The sequence below is a fragment of the Somniosus microcephalus genome, chromosome 11, assembly GCF_052327205.1.
Source record: "Somniosus microcephalus isolate GS21.2 chromosome 11, FLI_Smic_1.0, whole genome shotgun sequence".
NCBI classification, from domain to species: Eukaryota; Metazoa; Chordata; class Chondrichthyes; order Squaliformes; family Somniosidae; genus Somniosus; species Somniosus microcephalus.
This window is the reverse complement of record NC_140997.1, coordinates 68,125,699-68,138,009: the sequence shown is the minus strand read 5'-3', so window position 1 is coordinate 68,138,009 and position 12,311 is coordinate 68,125,699. Positions and strand designations below refer to the sequence as shown.

Here is a 12,311-nt window from a genome sequence, read left to right as displayed (position 1 = left end):
CAGGCAGGGAGTTGGGATAAAATAAACATTCTCAGATTGGTTTGCAGTGACAAGTGGTGTCTCCCAGTGCTGGAACACCTTGACCTGGTTTTGGGAATGGAGCGGAGTTAGAAAGGTATATAGCGAATTATGAAGTGTGCAGAAAATTGCAAAGGTGTGAAGTAGTACACTGCAGGTGCAAAAATGGCAGATGGGAATACAAAATAAATGGGAAGCACTCTGAAGGCAGGTGAACAAAAAGATTTAGGGCTCCAGGTACATGTCAATAAAAAATTCAGGTGGACAAGTCAATCAAAAGGCTAATGAGATGCTGGGCTTGCCAAGAGGTAAAGAAAAGCAAGGGCATATTACTGCAATTATACAGAACACTAGTCAGACTACATTTGGAATAAGTGTTCAGCTTTGGGTGCCCTACTTTGGCAAGGATATACTGGCCTTGAAGATGATTCAGCTGGATAAATGCACAGAGCTTTCATGAAAGACTTGGTAAACCATGGGTTATATCTCTTAAAGGAGGAGGTTAAGCAATGTTCTGATAAAGGTGTTAACAATAATGAGGGGACTTGACAAAGGTAGATAGGGAATAAATCTCCTTCTAATAAGGGAATCCAGAACAAGGAGTCAGGATCTTAAAATTCAAGCTGAAACTGGATGAAAATAATATCAGGAAAAAAGTTTCTTCACATAGAGTGTGAGAATATGGAGCACAATGTCCCAGAAGGCCACAGATGCAAAGTCAATTTAAAAGAGATATAGATACATAACTGGAAAATAATAGATATGGAGAAATGGCTGGGAGTGGAATTAAAAAGATAAAGCTATCATGTCTAATAAAATGGCCCAGCAGGCTTGATAGGCAAAAAGCCCTGCAAGTGTCTCATGTAACCTGCACAACATGGCTCCCAACCGTGTAAATTGACCTCCGACCAAAACGTGACACCTGCAGATAACCTACTGGTTCTACAGGTGGAAGTCCAAAGCCTTCATGAAAATGTCATGTTTATCATCTAAGCCACATGCAAAGAGCTCTTTGAGCTCAATCACGTAAACTTTGATACAGAACACTGGATAAAGGAATTAAAGACCCTCATCCTTGAAGGAATGAAAAGGTAACAATGCTGCAAGCCCAAATGGCCTATCTATTAGAAGCGATCTGTAAATAGGCACAAAAGTAAGTCATCTTGGCTACCAGGAAGATCGCAATACCTGGAGCTTCAGTATCCCAAAGGCCTGGAGAGAAACAGACCAATTGCCTTTATTCAAGAGAACCGTGGAATCTTTCCTAGACCTGGACAATAAAGCAGAATAGAAGCTAGAATATGTCCCCAAATCATTAGGGTCCATGCCAATGGACTCACACTGTCACAGAGCCTTTGTCGTATGTTGCAACTCCTTAATTTTCATACGAAGTCCCAAAGCAGGGCCAAAGATGTACTACACTTCTAAAATTGGCCGAGGCCCTATAGAAACACAAAATCTTGAGACTTGATCTCCACAACTAAGGCATTAGGCAGAGGAAGACCTACTTCACTATGCTCTAAATTCAGGCACAAACCTCTTCAAAAACTCCCAAGATATTCTACAGTTTCATACAGAACAGAAACATACCAGTCCCTCCATCAGGAAATCCCCACCCTCTCACTGTGCAACCATTTGGAAATGGCAAAGAGGGAAGACATAGCAGGTACAAGACCGTTGTGTAGACCATACACCCACCAATGGCCAACCCAACCTAGTGATCCCAACATTCAGACAACAAGCACCGACATCCCCACCCCACAGGTGGTAGAACAGCAACCCAAGAAACCTCTAGGCTCAGACAGCCATCACAACCAATAAATAACCTCACCCAAGCCTACAAAAACACAGGATTCCCAGACACCCCTGTCCAGAGCAAAGAAGGGAAAGGTAAACATCAGACTGTGAGCTATAATTAAACAAGTAGCTTTTGTTTGACAGGTATGCAATACCAAGTGTGACCTAAGCATTATAATTACATAGAATGTACAGCACATAAATAGGCCATTTGGCCCAACTGGTCCAAGGTAGTGTTTATGCTCTACACGAGCCTCCTCCCACCTCTCTTCATCAAACCCCATCAGTATATCCTTCTATTCCTTTCTCGCTCATGTGCTTATCTAGCTTCGCCTTAAATGCATTTATGCTATTTGCCTCAACTACTCCTTGTGATAGCAAGTTCCATATTCTAACCACTCTCTCTATGTCTACCCCATCAAAGCCTTTCATAATCTTAAAGACCTCCATCAGGTCACCCTTCAGTCTTCAGAAAAGAGCCCCAGCCTGTTCAATCTTTCCTGATAGGTATAACCTCTCAGTTCTGGTATCATCCTTGTGAATCATTTTTGCATCTTCTCTAGTGTCTCTATATTCTTTTATAATATTGAGACCAGAACTGTGCAAGTACTCTAAGTGTGGTCTAACCCAAGGTTCTATAAGTTTAAGATAACTTCTCTACTTTTCAATTCTATCCCTCTAGAAATGAACCCCAGTGCTTTGTTTGCTTTTTTTAATGCCTTTATTAATCTGCTTTGTTACTTTTAGTGATTTGTGTATTTACACCCCTTGATCTCTTTGCTTTTCTACTTTATTTAGACTCTTATTTTTCAAGGAGTACATGGCCTCATTATTCCTACCAAAATGCACCACCTCAGACTGCTCTATATTGAAATTCATTTTCCAATTACATGGCCATTAATGCAAGTTTATTAATGTCTTCCTGTACTTGGTCGCAGTCTTCCACAGTATTAACTAACCCCCCAATTTCACGTCATCCGCAAATTTTGAAACTGTACTTCCGATACCAGAGTCTAAATCGCTTATGTAAATGATGAACAACAGTGGTCCCAGCACCGATCCATGTGGAACACCATTTCCCACCTTCTGCCAATCTGAGGAACTACCCTCAACCCCTACTCTCTATTTTCTGTTTTGTAGCCAGTTTGCTATCCATTCTGCTACTTGTCCCGACTCCACACGCTCATTATGAGTCTACTATATGGTATCTTAACAAAGACCTTTTGAAAATCCAAATATATTGTATCTACTGCATTAACCTCGTCTACACTTTGTTACTTCTTCAAAGAATTCAATAAGGTTGGTCAAACAAGACCTTTCCTTTTGAAATCCGTGCTGACTATTCTAGTATACTTTCGATTTCTAAATGCTTTTCTATTACTGTACATCTTTGAGTAAAGATTCCATTATCGTTCCTACCACTGACATTAAGGTAACTGGTCTATAGTTCCCTCGATTTGTTCTATCTCCTTTTTAAATATAGGAATTACATTCAGTGTCAGGAAGTAGGTAAGTAGGGTGGACATGACATTAGAAGAAGAGATCAAAAAAGGTACAATGCCATTGAAGATAGAAAGGGGGAGATAACTGATAAACTGATAATTGATAAACTCAAACTTAGAGAGGATCGTGCCTCTGTTATCTCTTCCCCCGTGGATGCAATCCATCCAGCTCAAGGGTTTTATCCTCTAAGTTTGATTAGTTTATCAATTATCTCCCGTTGTCCACCCTATAACGTCTCTCTGGTAAATATGGAGGCAAAGTAACTATTCACTATTTCTGCCATTTCGCGGTCATTATCTGCGAGTTTATCTCGTGCATCCCTTAGCAGTCCTATCCCTATTCTGCTTTTTCTTTTGATATTTGTGTGTCTGAGAATACTTTACTATTTCTTTTTATACTCCGCGATAATTTAATCTCATTGTTCCTCTTTACTTTCCCAATTTTATTTGACTTTCCTAATCTCTTTGTACTTAGTGTATGCATTTTTCTTTAGTTTCAATTCTACCCTCATCCCTTTACTTCCATGGCGTTTCATTATTGGCTAGTTTATTTTTGGTTTTTAGTGGAATATATTTCTCCTGAACTCTTGATCACCTTTTAAAATATTTCCCACTGCTATTCTATCTCAGTCAAAAAACACATTCCAGTTTAACTTCCCTAGTTCCATTCTCATCCCCATAAAATTAGTTATTTCCCCCCAATCTATTACTTTGGTCTTTATCTTACTTATGTCTTTCTTAATTATTACTGTAAACCTCATGTTGTGATCACTATTGCCTAGCTGTTGCCCTACGCTTACTTCTCTTATCTGCTCTGGTTCATTTCCCATTACTAGATCCAGTGATTCTTCTCTTGTTGGGCTTCTTACGTACTGGGGAAGAAGAGTCCTGAACACACTAAAAACTCCATTCCCTTTTCGCCTTTCCTTACCTCGTTCCAGTTTATTTGGGGGTAGTTGAAGTCTCCCATGATTATTATTCTATGGCTTTTACTCATTTCGTAGATTTACTTACATATTTCGTCCTCCACTTTCCTTCTACTATTAGGTCTGTAGAATACCCATATTAGCGTCATCAATCCCTTCTTATCCTTTATCTCAATCCATATGGATTATATTTCTATCTTAATGTTAATTAAGTCCCTTTTTTCCAGTGCCTTTATTAGTACTGCTACCTGCTTCTTCCTTCTCTAACCTTTCTAAATAATTATATTCTGCAATATATAACTGTAATGTCGTCTGGGAAAGGGGTGGAGGGAAGATATTAAATACTAAAAGTGCTTCAGGCACTGAAACATGCAGGGATTAATGGTTAGAGACCACCAGGCCTAAATCAAAGTCATGTAAATTATGACCTCTATCCATACAAGACCAGACACAGGGGTAGTGATCAGATGAATACGAACACCACCCCTCTGTTTCATAGAAATATAGAAGATAGGAGCAGGAGTAGGCCATTCGGCCCCTCGAGCCTGCTCCGCCATTCAATGAGATCATGGCTGATCATCCAAATTCAGTACCCTGTCCCTGCCTTCTCCCCATATCCCTTTAGCCTTAAGAAATATATCTAACTCCTTCTTGAATATATTTAATGAATTGGCCTCCACTGCCTTCTGTGGTAGAGAATTCCACAGGTTCACCACTATAGAAACATTTTCAACAGGGGAATTACCCCCAAAAGGTAGTTCAGTATCTCGGCTGAGGGTAGTAGAGAGAGTGGAACCGACCTGAAACACGTTGCCAAAGAAAAAGTATACCCAGTGTTGCACATGAGCAAACAGGGCAAAAGACCCAGTCAAAATAATTCTACAAGGCACAACATGGGCAGATGGAAAAAACACACACAACCAACCAATTTACAATGATTAGATGTCAAACAAGCAGAGAGACAGCAAAAACACAGTGGCGGGGGGCCGGTGTCATCAGCCTACACATGGAAACTAACACCATGTAGTCAAGGAACAGCATGTAGATGAAAAAGGGGCTAATGGTGGCTTCTTGGGGGATTCCAGAAGTGACAGTGCAGGGTTTGGAAGAGAAGCTATGCTACAGATGTTCTGGCTACAATTGCTAGGTAAGAGTGGAACCAAGCAAGGGGGAGTCCCACAGAGTTGAACAACACAGAAGGGGCATTAGAAGAAGAAAGTATGATTGACTGTATTGAAGACTGCAGAGAGGCCGAGGAGATATAATGCACCATTCACAAAAAAATTGACTCACAACTCATGGCTTTACTGCAGGCATAGCTCGCCCAAGAACACGGATAAGAACAAGGCCCTCCTTCCACCTGCTATTCCGGGGAACCACCAAGGTAGCCTTTAGGTGCCACAGGTTTAGTCTACAACAACCAGACAAGCTTCAAAACTGTGATTGATAACATTTTATTAGGCAAGGGTATAGAGGGATATGGATCAAAAGCTGGTAAATGAATTTGAGGTACTGATCAGCCATGATCTAATGGAATGGCGGAACAGGCTCGACGGGCTGAATGGTTTAATCCTGTTCCTACGTAATGTCGCCAGTTCTAGTACCAGTAACAGCAAGAATATCTCCACAAGGTGACTTCTCACTCGTGGCAGTATAAATACTGAAAGTGCCAAGTCTGCCTTCAAATAATTTTATCAAAGTTATTTGAAAACAAGGGAACCTTTTTGCACCTCCATTCTATGATTTAAAAAGAGCAGACTACCTTGGCAGCTCTATCCAATCAGGAAGGATCACCGTGGCTGTCAGAGGCCATTAAGCAGAGCTTTGTGCATAGGTCAGGTGTTCTATTCCACAGTGCAGTCACCAGGCAATGTAACCACAATTCTCAGCTAATGTTGCTCCTTTAATGCTGTTAGCACCATCAGTAGGTGCAGTGCAAAGATTTTAATAAACCTGAAGCATAACATGTTTAACAAGTCAAAGACATGATCTTTTACTTGTGTTAAAATCAGGTCAAATCTAAATATGTAAAAGGAACAAGTATGATCTGATTACAAAACTAGCACATCGTAAAGGATATTAAGGTTGGCAGGTCTCTCTGGGTTTCAAATTGTGCTCAACATCCCATAGCAATACAGGCTATGATTTCTTTTAAAACATTTCCAAACCAATTTCTAGTCAGAAAATACACACACAAATCTCCCGTGGCTTGGCACACAGGGTATCGAGACCAAAGTGAAGTGGGGTTAGGGGATAATTGGACCAGTCTGCACAAATGTAATTTAGTTAGTATTTTAAAGTCATACATTTTTTATTTATTACAAGCATAAATTCCTATGCTCGTATTTATAACAAAAACTGCAGCACCTCCACTAGGAGGGGGAGGGAGGAGGATATAATTACAGACAGACAAGACTTACATAGGTAGCTTCCATTCTAAATGTGGACATAGGAATATATAATGGAAAAAGCTTACAATAAGTGCGTGCAGACATGAGAATTTTAATGTATTACCAGTTAAGCTGCTGTGGCTCTGCTCATGGATAGTCGTACAATTTTTTGTTGGATCAGAATAGGTTGATTATATTTTTGAGAACGGTAGCAAAGTGGTTATGTTACTGGACTAGTAATCCAGAGGCCTGGACTAATAATCTGGAGACGGGAGTTCAAATCCCACCATGGCAGCTGGGGAATTTAAATTCAATTAATTAAATAAATCTGGAATAAAAACTAGCATCAGTAATGGTGACCATGAAACTACTGGATTGTAGTAAAAACTCATCTGGTTCACTAATGTCCTTTAGGGAAGGAAATCTGCCGTCCTTACCCGGTCTGGCCTATATGTGACTCCAGACCCACAGCAATGTGGTTGACTCTTAACTGCCCTCTGAAATGGCCTAGCAAGCGACTCAAGGGCAATTAGGGATGGGCAATAAATGCCGGCCTTGCCAGCGATGCTCACATCCTGTGAATTAATTTTAAAAATGGTGCAATGCAGAATGTCCAATTTTAGAATTTAGACTTATTTTTTAAAATATACATACGCAGAGCGATCAAGAAAAGCGTAAACTGGGCTTTACGGTAAAACAGTCAACGCAGATTCAAATGTGAACTGTTGATACTGGTAGAAGTTTCAGAGATTTGTGGTCATACTGCATCTTGTACAGGGTTGAGGGATGAATGCAAAAAAAAGTAGAATAATTTCCTAAATCAATAATAGACTAAACTAATTTCATACTTGTTTAAACGTGGAGAGGAAATCAAAAAAATTCTTATTTAAGTTCTCTTTCAAATGTGGTGCCACTTCCACGCCGACCTGTTGGAGAAAGGAGAAAAAAAAAAGGATGACGCGAGAATAATGTAGAACCATTTTTACTATGTAAACGTTGTGAGATGCTTATAAATTAACCAGAAAGGTCACTTCTATATAATCTAAAAAGTTGAAAAGGACACTAACTTACCCTGCAAAGATATGCTCTAGCATAGACAGCGACCAATGGATCACCAATGCCTCTTATCATAGATGTTAACCGAGGAAGAGTCTCAGAGATACCACTTAAAAAAATTTCAAAATGGGATATCACATCACTTGATAAGGACATATTCACCAATAACATTCAAACTAAATTAATTGAAAAATCTCAGTACAAATTTTCATCACACCAGTTTGATAAGTTTAACTGGTCTTGTACAAAGTTAGATCCACTTGTGGTTTAGATATGTACTAAAAAAAGTTTTAAAAATTCCTAAAATGAGAATAGACATTCCAGCATACTTACGTTTTAGAAAGGAAAGTATTACATTTTAATATGGCCACCTCCACATAACTAAGTTAACTTAAGGCAAATACATTTTCCACTGTATGTAAAGCACAAAACTGTTAACTTGAAATATAACTTCACGAAGAGTAATAGTATTTGGACATAATTCAAATAGTCAACCGTTCTACTTTAGTGATCAAGGGTTTTTAATCCTTATAGAATAAGTTTTACAAATTAAACAGTAATACACTCAACTGTTCTAGCATTAGTAGCAGAAATTGCAGATATAGTGACAAAATGTTCTGTATTATATTTAGGGTTGCCTACTCTGGTAGGAGATATTCCTGCAGGTTTGATCACCTCTCTTTCTCCAGTCTTCCACTCGCCCGAAGCCCATTCTCCGAACCCACATTCCCCAGTCTCCCTATCGCCCTGACTCCTATTCTGATGTCGTCTCTCCCTCACCACAAAACCCCAAATCCCAGCCCCCATGTCCCCTATTCCATTGTCTCCCTCGCTTCCCCCCTCCCGTGCCCTTCACTGGCCCCATTATCCAAACGCCCTCTCTCCCTGACCCCATCCCCCAGGCTGCCTCTCACCCCCACCACCAGTCTTGTTCTCTGATCCCCATTATCCAATCTCCCCGACCCTCATCCCCCAGACGGCCCCATTCCCCAGTCTCATCCCCCAGACGGCCCCATTCCCCAGTCTCATCCCCCAGACGGCCCCATTCCCCAGTCTCATCCCCCAGACGGCCCCATTCCCCAGTCTCATCCCCCAGACGGCCCCATTCCCCAGTCTCATCCCCCAGACGGCCCCAAACCCCCAGTCTCCCCCCCCAAACCCCCAGTCTCCCCCCCCAAACCCCCCAGTCTCCCCCCCAAACGCCCATTCCCCAGTCTCCCCCCCCCCCAAACGCCCATTCCCCAGTCTCCCCCCCCCCAAACGCCCATTCCCCAGTCTCCCCCCCCCAAACGCCCATTCCCCAGTCTCCCCCCCCAAACGCCCATTCCCCAGTCTCCCCCCCCAAACGTCCATTCCCCAGTCTCCCCCCCCAAACGCCCATTCCCCAGTCTCCCCCCACAAACGCCCATTCCCCAGTCTCCCCTCACAAACGCCCATTCCCCAGTCTCCCCCCAAACCCCCTGTGGTAAACCACTGTTAACCCTGTACATGTCTGTGTGGTAAACCACTGTTAACTCTGTACAAGTCCAGGCATGTCTCCGCCCCTGGCTCCACCCCTAAGCCCGGGTATAAAGGTGACTCACCACCCTTCCCCCGGGAGCTCTTAGGATGGATTCACTAGCAGAGGCATGCTCCAGTTCTTAGTCAATAAAAGCCTACATCGTATAAGTTCAACTCGTAGTCTTTGGTGTTGTTGATAGTGCATCAATTTTATTGACTAATTTTCAACATGGAGCAAATCTTGAAGCCGGAACGTTTAGACCTGGATCCTCAAGCAGCAGATGCAGCCAATAACTTTGAACACTGGCTGAGCTGTTTCGAAGCCTTCCTGGAGGCCTCCAGCACTACCGTCACTACAGATGACGCGAAACGGCTTGTCTTGAACTCATGGGTGAGCCACCGAGTCTACTCGATCATCCGCGACGCCACAACTTACGCGGCCGCCATCGCGACGCTAAAGGAACAATACGTGAGGCCTGTTAACGAGGTCTACGCCAGAAACCTCCTGGCTGCCCGAAAACAGCGCCCCGGGGAATCGGGCGCCGAATATTTACTGGCACTGAGAGTCCTCGGCCGGGACTGTAATTGCAAAGTGGTGACGGCCAAGGAATGCACGGAAGACCTGATCCGAGACGCCTACGTAGCCGGCATCAGGTCCAACTATACTTGGCAGAGGCTGCTGGAACAGAGGGGGCTCGACCTGCAGAAGACGGTGGCCCTCGCTAGCTCGTTAGACGTGGCCCTCCAGAACATGGACGCCTACCCCCCTGACCGGATGGCCGCGTGGATGTCACGGGAGCAGCCATCTTGGGACCCGGTAAGGCCACAAGCTGCCAGCAGCCCAACTACAGCTGCAATGACCAGAGAAATGCTACTTCTGCGGCCAGGCCAAGCACCCCAGACAGCAATGCCCAGCAAAGGACGTGACCTCCTCCAAATGCGGCAAGGCCACTACGCGAGAGTGTGCAGGGCGAAATCGACCCCCAATTCCAGCAGCGCCGCGTGTGAACCGTACAGGCCGCCATTTTGGACCCCACCAACCACGTGTGAGCCGTGCGGGCCGCCATTTTGGGCACCACCAGCCGCAGGGGAGCCGCCATCTTGGACACCATTTCGGGACCAGGCCCCCGGCACGGGCGAATACTACAGCGACCCACCAACCTCGACGATGGCCTCCATCACCCTGGACCAATCTAGGCCCCATCAACTAGCCAGGTCCATGATGAACGTAAAGGTAAATAGCCATGCCACAAATTGCCTTTTCGACTGCGGAAGCACGGAGAGCTTCATCCACCCCGACACGGTGCGACGCTACTCCCTATCGGTTATGCACACACGCCACCAGGTCTTTATGGCCTCAAAGTCCCATACGGCGGACGTCGGCGGCTACTGTGTAGCGACTCGGACAGTGAACGGCGTGGAGTACAGAGATTTTAAATTCCTCGTCCTGCCACAGCTCTGCGCTCCCGTACTGCTAGGATTAGACTTCCAATGCCATCTGGAGAGCGTCACGATGGCATATGGCGGGCCCCTGCCCCCACTTACAGTCTGCAGCCGGCAGAATTTAAACACGGCGCCACGCAAAGTATGCAGCCTGTCCACCCTGAAGGTCAAACCCCCCCCTGTTGTTCGCTAACCTCGCCAAAGACTGCAAGCCAATTGCTACTAAAAGCAGGCGGTACAGTGCCGGGGATAGGAGCTTTATTAAATCAGAAGTAGAAAGACTCCTGAGGGAAGGGATTATCGAGGGCAGCACCAGCCCATGGCGAGCCCAAGTGGTGGTAGTAAAGACCGGCGAAAAACAGCGCCTGGTTATGGATTACAGCCAGACGATCAATCGATACACGCAATTAGGCGCATACCCACTTCCCCGCATATCTGACATGGTCAACCAGATAGCACAATACCGGGTATTCTCGACGATTGATCTGAAGTCGGCATACCACCAGCTCCCCATCAGGCCTGAGGACCGCCAGTACACGGCCTTCGAGGCTGACAGTCGCCTCTACCACTTCCTCCGAGTCCCCTTCGGCGTCACCAACGGGGTCTCGGTCTTCCAAAGGGAGATGGACCGGATGGTTGACCAGAACGCGCTGCAGGCCACCTTCCCCTATCTAGACAACGTCACCATCTGCGGCCATGACCGGCAGGACCACGACGCCAACCTAGAAAAATTCCTCCGTACGGCCCAACGGCGGAATCTGACATACAACAGAGAAAAATGTATGTTCCGCACCGCGCGCCTCGCTATTCTTGGCTGCGTGGTGGAAAACGGAATCATCGGCCCCGACCCCGACCGAATGCGACCCCTCCTGGAACTACCCCTCCCCCACTGCCTAAAAGCCCTGAAGAGATGCCTAGGGTTCTTCTCTTACTACGCCCAGTGGGTGCCCAACTATGCGGACAAAGCCCGGCCCCTCATCAAGTCAACCTCCTTCCCCCTGACGGCAGAGGCCCGTGCGGCCTTCACCCTCATAAAAGAGGACATTGCGAAGGCCACAATGCACGCAGTGGATGAGTCCATCCCTTTCCAAGTGGAGAGCGATGCATCCGACTTCGCCCTAGCCGCAACCCTTAACAAGGTGGGGAGACCCGAGGCCTTCTTTTCACGGACCCTCCAGGGCCCCGAAATTCGACACTCCTCAGTCGAGAAGGAGGCCCAGGCGATAGTGGAGGCTGTGCGGCACTGGAGGCATTACCTGGCCAGTAAACGTTTCACCCTGCTCACTGACCAACGGTCAGCAGCATTTATGTTTAACAACAGACAAAGGGGGAAAATCAAAAATGATAAGATATTGCGGTGGAGGATCGAGTTATCCACCTACAACTACGATATCTTATACCGGCCCGGGAAACTTAATGAGCCCCCAGACGCCCTATCCCGTGGGACATGTGCCAACGCACAAGTCGATAGGCTACGGACCCTCCACAATGATCTCTGCCACCCGGGGGTCACCAGGTTCTTCCACTTTATTAAAGCTCGCAACCTGCCTTACTCCATCGAGGTCGTCAGGACCATGACCAGGAACTGCCAGGTCTGCGCCGAATGCAAACCGCATTTTTATAGGCCAGACAGGGCACACCTGATTAAAGCCACCCGCCCCTTCGAACGTCTCAGCGTC

General features: G+C 45.3%; 1 protein-coding gene across 4 annotated transcripts in view; it reads right to left on the bottom strand.

The window, feature by feature from the left end:
• Positions 1 to 12,311, bottom strand: part of vps35l (VPS35 endosomal protein sorting factor like) — a 147,124-nt gene that overhangs the window by 90,848 nt on the left and 43,965 nt on the right. For all 4 annotated transcript variants that reach the window (XM_086000833.1, XM_086000834.1, XM_086000836.1 and 1 more), the window contains exons 11-13: positions 8,023 to 8,070; positions 7,705 to 7,798; positions 7,482 to 7,559 (exon numbers count right to left, since the gene is read on the bottom strand). In XM_086000833.1, the coding sequence (XP_085856959.1) occupies positions 7,482 to 7,559; positions 7,705 to 7,798; positions 8,023 to 8,070 (220 nt within the window). The remainder of the gene's footprint in view (positions 1 to 7,481; positions 7,560 to 7,704; positions 7,799 to 8,022; positions 8,071 to 12,311) is intronic.